The sequence below is a fragment of the Anoplophora glabripennis genome, unplaced genomic scaffold, assembly GCF_000390285.2.
Source record: "Anoplophora glabripennis isolate ALB-LARVAE unplaced genomic scaffold, Agla_2.0 scaffold505, whole genome shotgun sequence".
In the NCBI taxonomy this organism is placed as follows: domain Eukaryota; kingdom Metazoa; phylum Arthropoda; class Insecta; order Coleoptera; family Cerambycidae; genus Anoplophora; species Anoplophora glabripennis.
In genome coordinates, this window is record NW_019416588.1 from 360373 (window position 1) to 367375 (window position 7003).

General features: G+C 28.6%; 2 protein-coding genes across 2 annotated transcripts; one reads left to right on the forward strand and one right to left on the reverse strand.

The window, feature by feature from the left end:
* The first annotated feature begins 241 nt into the window (after positions 1–241).
* Positions 242–3613, forward strand: LOC108911113 (transcription factor HES-2-like). The gene is made up of 2 exons (XM_018715950.2): positions 242–396; positions 2854–3613. Exon 2 carries the CDS (start codon positions 3006–3008, stop codon positions 3555–3557), a length of 552 nt encoding a protein of 183 aa, XP_018571466.1. The 5' UTR covers positions 242–396; positions 2854–3005; the 3' UTR covers positions 3558–3613.
* Positions 3614–5677: 2064 nt separating this feature from the next.
* LOC108911112 (transcription factor HES-2-like) lies at positions 5678–6118 on the reverse strand. The gene has a single exon (XM_018715948.1). It carries the CDS (start codon positions 6116–6118, stop codon positions 5678–5680), a length of 441 nt encoding a protein of 146 aa, XP_018571464.1.
* Positions 6119–7003: the final 885 nt, after the last annotated feature.

Genomic DNA, 7003 nt, shown 5'->3' on the forward strand with positions numbered 1-7003 from the left:
TGTATCAGCTCAGCAAATTTTTGCCCATAATTGGCTAAGCCATTACTATAAGTTTTATTAGTCTACGTCAAACATTTTACGAGATATTTAGTCAAATGGTACTTTTTTTTATATTTCAACACTTTCGAAAATGAGACGATGTTTACATGAACTTTTTTCTTATTTTAAGGTGTTCTAAGCACCAAGTAAAATTCGACGTGTGCGTTTCGGGATACCCTGTAGGTTTTCTATATCAGAGAAAGTGTAGGAGACAGGTATTGACTCGTAAAGGGTTCAAATATCAGCGGACTAGTATAAAGGACCTATCAATCGATAACACCCATTGAATTTCAAAAGATTATGGATTTATAAAGGAGTCTTCTAGGCCAAGGACAATTTTCGTCTTTTTTTATCCAGGTAGGCAGTGTTTCTTTCATCTTGAATATAAGAAGTTTAAAAAATCGAATTTGTTCATTTATTGAGGTTAAGGTGGTTAGTAAAAACGTTCATACACATATACATGGTGTTTAGCTATATTTTAATGTCACAAATTAAGAAATAATGGGAATAAACGTTCTACATTTCATTTCTGAAGTAAAACGTATTAAAAATAATATACACTACTGGAAAAAATTAAAGGGACAACACCATTTTGAAGTTTTAAGTCTCTAGTTCAAGATCTTTTGAAAACAAAATTTTATTTTATTTTTTTTTTGACTACTTATACACGGAAAAAATTTTTAGAACACAATCAATGTAGAGGTCAGTTTGCTTATTTAATCAGTTTCAATTTGCTTTTTGAAAGGTCTCCATACTACTATTGATTACCGAGATATTGATGGTTGAATGTAAAATGACACTTTTTATTTTAAGCATCGATGCCTCAGCAACAAATTATTAGGTATACAGTAAATCCAAGGGTGGTTTTGAAAACTTGAATAAATTCTCCAAAATACCTATCATGGTTTTCGAAGAAAATTTTTTTTCATCATTGACATTTATTTGAAAAAAGTACGAAAAAATTATTTATTTTCGGATTTTTAGAAAAATCAACCATTAATTTACAAATATTGATAAAGACTAATGTGGAAAGAATTGTTTATAGCTCAATATACCCATAACAACCCTGTAATTTGTGGGAAGAATTAAAAGAACATGTTTATTGCTCCTAAACATTACATGATCATTAAAAACAAAATATTTTTAAAATCTTCCAAAAAAATTTTTTTTTATTTTTTTATTATTTTTTAAATCTTTAGGAAAATTTGCTGAACTTTTGAGCAATATCTTATCGTTTCTGACAAAAAAATATTGGAGCTTATCTACAAAAACTTAATTTTTTTTACCAAAAAAAGAAAAGTTTAAAAAACGAAAATAAATTTTATGAATGTATGTAAATCGAGGACGAAATTCAGCTTGGGGTATGAACAATTAAATAAAGATGTACTTAATTATGGTATGCAAACGCCGAATCGTATCAGAAACGACTAGATATTATTTTCTCAAAAGTCCACAAGCTTTTCCAAGAGAAAAAAACAAATAATTTAAGTAAAAAAAAATTTTTTTTTTAATTTTTGAATTTTTTTTCTTTAATTTAAACGATACATTTTTATATCGATTTTTTTAACTTAGAGAATCCATCATTAATATTGATTAATAAGGGTGTTGCATCCAATATATTCCTCAAATTTTTGTAGAAAGAAAATTACCGTCCAAATGGTTCTGAACTTTTAGTCCAATTAAATGGGCCCGAATTTTTTATATTAATATTAATTAAGTTAGTTTGAGGTATATAATAACAATAAGAGACATCCCCTGGCCAGAGGTGAAAAAAAAATAAAGGGGTTTTTCAAGATAACTCAAAAGGGGTAATAGCTAGAAAAAAATTCTTATAAAAGTTGTAGAGCATAAAATTCTACATAAAAATGGTCTATTGACTTTCTTGTACTATTAAAATTAATAGTTAAGGTGGCTAGAAATTAAGGGACGATTTCAGAAATTTAAAAAAATCATAACGAGCAGAAAAATGAATGCATTTTATAATTTTTTTTTCAATCCACTCTAAAAATGTAAACTTTCTTTTCAGAGAAATAGATATATTTTTTAATTTTTAATAAACAAGTTAAACAATTTCAATTTTTTAATCGTTAATTTTTATGATTTACTAAAACAATTTTTTTCTATGCCATTCGATCGATTATTTAAAATAATTTAAAGTTGCAAAGTTGCTTTCGAAATTTTGTTTTAAAACAAAAATAAAAAAATCACGCTCGCTTTTATTTTTATTTTAATAATTTTTTTATTAAAAATTAAAAAATATAACTATTTCTTTGAAAAGATGGTTTACATTTTTTAGAGCAGATTGAAAAAAAAAACATTATAAAATTCATTCTGCTTATGATTTTTTAAATTCTTCTCTTAATTTCTAGTCTCCCTAACTCTGTTAATTTTAATAGTACAAGAAAAAGTCATGAATCATTTTTATGTAGAATTTTATGCTCTACAACTTGTATAAGAAACTTTTTTTCTAGTTCTTACCTCTTTCGAGTTATCTTGAAAAACCCCTTTATTTTATCTCTTTTCACCCCTGGCCAGGGGTTGAAAAAAAATTACTGTCACTTATTGTTATTATTTACCTCAAACTAACTTATATCAAAAATTCCAAAAATTCAGGCAAGTTGGCCAAAATTGCGATCTAAAGGCCCATTTGATTAGACTATTTTTTTATTTTTTGTTTAATATTATAATGAAAGTAAATAGAAATAACAAAAATGAAAATAAGAATTGACTTCGCCGATTTCAAAATTCGTTAAAGAAGCTGATTCAACCAGATTAAACTCAGGTCAATGATACCCGTAATGACTATTTTTATAGCACAAGAAATATAGGATGGGGTAGGTTGGAGGAGGGGCACTTAGACGTCTTAAAACATCCCCTTGTTACCTCAACAACTACATTTGAATCTAGTCCTCACAACAGGTCGTAACGTCCCTTCTTCCACTTTTATATTCTTTGATAAATCGAAAATGGCTAGCCACAGTGAAAACAGGCAATTGTCAGAAAGCAGAAAAATTAGAAAACCAATAATGGAGAAGAAACGAAGGGCTAGGATCAACGAGAGTTTGGAAACCTTAAAGAAAATATTACTGGAGTGCAACCCCCACAGGACCGATCAGAAAAACGTGAAATTGGAAAAAGCAGACATTCTGGAAATGACAGTGCGGTACCTGCAACATTTAAAAAAGAGTACAGGTATGAAAAAACTAAATCAGTGTGGTGAAAAAGTGACAGAGATTTGCCCAGCCGATAGTTCTACCAATGACTTAAAAAGTAATATTGCTTTGAAACCAGCATTGAGCGCTAATGACACAAGACATGGGAATGTAACAAAAAATTTCAGGACTGGAGTTGGTTTTGGCGGTTTGTATTCATGTGCTTTTCCTTTTGCTGCGTATAACTGTATGGGAGTTGTAAACATGGCTTTATCTGTCACATATGGAAGTAATCAAAGGTTTTATGAAAAGATACAACGACAGCCCGATCTACATCCTACAGAAAATGTATGGAGGCCGTGGTAACAGGATTCGTGATGTAAATATATTAATATATGTTTGTGTAATATTTAATGAATTGATAATTATTACTGTGATATGTTTGTAAATAAATAAATTGTATTTGAGATTTAATCCGTGTTTTATTCAAATTCAGTTGCTGCCAGTTAACTAAAAACATATTCTTTCTATGTATCATATTAGCAATTCTATTATTTACCTGTTTTAATCATTTGCTCATTTAAAAAATATTTTAAAATATATCTGGGTAATGTAGGTACCTATTTTATATTATAAAGTTATTGTAATAAAAATGAGTATTAGAAACATTCTCCAGTACCTTCTTTAATAACTGTGAATCATTTTGAAATATTTATAGATAATATACAGGGTATTCCTTAAGAAAGTCCTGATAATAAATAAGATAAACCTTTAAATCATTTTAACGATATAAACCCAAGTTATATCAAATATGTTGTAAATGCAATTATATTGTAGCTTGTAGCTATTATTATTTCATAAATGAACACAGTAATCACAATACATAATCTTAAACCTAACCTTTTCACACAAAAATATAGTTTTTTTTGTTGCAAATGCAGTTTTAAATACAATGAAAAAAATTCAGTGTGTTGAAATTCGCTTCCTGCTGTTTCTCCTAATATTTAAAATTTCTGATTAATGTTATTATATTTTAACTTTATAGTATTTTGTATATTATATTTTTTATATATCAGCTTTTTTGCATTTGATTTTTGATTAGGCAAAATTATTTTCATAAAATAACCCTTGCCTGATTCTTTTGCCACAAGGGTTTATTTCATCCATTTTTTCACAAGTGTCAAAATACTTAAAAAATAAAGAAAAAATCTCAGTAAGGTATTATAGTGCTACAACTTTTTGAAAAATAGGAAAGTAGATTTTTTATTGATTTTATATTCCTACTGATGTAAATAAAAATGTGAATTTGTATTAAGGATTAAATAACTGATGGGTTTATTTAATTTTGTATCCTATATGGGCCATTCCATGCCAAATCACTGAGATCATGACCCGACCATTTTTAATTTTCCTGATTACATATTTAATACCCATCGTTAAGAAAATTAACAACTACAGGAGTCAAATCCTTCGAAGTGGCGCTTGAATCACTGACAGGAATATTTAATAGAATTATACAGAAGATAAAATCCGTCAAGTGTTCTAGAAATTGATTTTTTTTATTTCGTCGATAGCCTATCTATGTACAAATGTTTTTACTAAATACAAATGGTCAAAATTATTATGGAATACTCGGAATATTTAGTTAATGACAATATTATTAGAAGTAGTTTTAAAAATATGGTATATTTAGAAATTAGTCATCGCAAATTATTTCTACAATAAAATTTGGTTTAATATAGTACATTATCTGTAAAAAATTAAAATACAAAAAAATTAATTCGAAAAAAGTATTAAATTAAAAAGAATCCCACTTTAGAAACTGTCTCACAAAAAAAGAAAAAAGAAGCTCCACTCTTTTTCAAAATGTATGACACTTCTTTGGTTTAGAAATTAAAAAGATACTTAGAAATTCATAAATGTATTATTTTTATATTTTTTATAAAACTACAAATCAAAACGAACAAATTGAAAAAAAAAGTTTATGATATCTTTAGTTTTTGCCAAGTTACGGGTATTTGAAAATTTTTTACCCAAAATATTCATATGCTCATAACTTTTTGAGGGGTTGAAATAAAAATTTGAAAAAATTCATGAAAGCTGCTCTAAATGGGTACTAAATAGCAAAAAATCAGGAAAATTAAAAATGATCGGGTTGTCACCTCAGTGATTTGGCATGGAATTTTAAATAATTTAATTTCTTATTTACTATGACTTTCAAAAAATAACGTTAATGTAATATAATCAATCTTGTTTTAAATATTTAAAAATATAAATTAAAAAGTATTTATTTATATTATGTATATTATAAATCAAAATATAAAGATAAAAATAATAAAATTTAATTATTTTGAAAAAAAAACAACCAACTAAATGTGTATAAAATCTTTAATAAAAACACTCCAAATATCACAGATAAATTTTCACGTTTCAGTCTTACTAAAAAATATATACATATTTACATCCTATAAGTACCTAAAAAAACTTCACCACGGTCTCCAGACACTCTCAGCCTTCACCGGCCGCGACAATTTCTCGGTATGTTTCTTCTGAGTACCCTCCAAATTCGAAGGAAGGAAATACACCACTTCACCACTGCTCAACTTCGTAGGAATCAAAGTAACACAACTATCCTTGCTCTGAACTCTGCTTACCCGGCAATTTTGTTCCTTGATTTCCTTCAGTTTGGTGTGTAGGTGTTGCAAGTAGCTCACAGTCATCTCCAAAATGTCAGCCTTCTCCAGCTTGGCTGTCCTCTGTCCATTCTTCCCCCTAGACTCCTTCAGAGTGGTCTTCGACTCCAGCAGGATCTGCTTCAGCGTTTCCAGACTGTCGTTGATTCTCGCCCGTCTTTTTTTCTCCATCAGAGGCTTCCTGATCTTCCTGCTCTCCGAGACAGGCTGAGTTTTTTTCACGTCAGTTTTCATGGTCACTAGATCGAGGTTGTTAACTGAGTTATGTCGCAATGAGATGTGTCGGATTCCTGGTAGTTCACGTGCTTAAGAGGGCCAGCATCCCCCCTCCACGGGCCCCACTACAGGTGGTCCTGGAAGATATTTGTGAATGGGTTGCGGCACGACACGGTAAATGTACCGTGAATGGTCTGAACTTACGGCTCCTTTGATATGTGCTTTTTAAAGATCATTTTAAGGAAAAAGTTTGCTGTTTCAGTAATTCTCATTAGTTTTAACATTGTTTTTGCTTCTATTTATCCATACGTTGAGAAAGAGTGGGCAATTTTTTTATAAAAAAGTAACGTTTATGTAGAAATATGATTCATTTAGAAATTATTGTAACAAAAGGCAATCCGTCGAAATAAAAATAAATCACATAGACGTTTGATTGAAATATTTGAAAATTTTGTTCGGTGCAATGTTCTGTAAACTTTAACTAATACAATTTAACTGGCACATATGTAATTTTCTGCCAGTAAAAATATTTGCATTGCCTTTTCATCAAAAGCTACTGTATTTTCTCATGGAAAATATAAGAACAAAAACGGAACTCTCTTTTCTTACTTCGATGACTGACAAATTCTATTGAAAATTTTAAAAATTGTATCCTGTATATTGTATTTTCAAAACATTTAACAAATGTTTCTGAGTTTTTAAATTTATTCCTATACTTTTTATAAAAACATTAAATAAAACTGGCTGATTCTACAGGGCATCCTAATATTTTGTGTACATGGTAGTACCTGGAGATTTAACAATTCGAAAACAAAAAACAAAAATTGAAAAAATTATATTTTAAATTTTTTTTTTTGACTGAGCAAGCACAAATTAATAAAGAGTAATATGTATAACATTTTA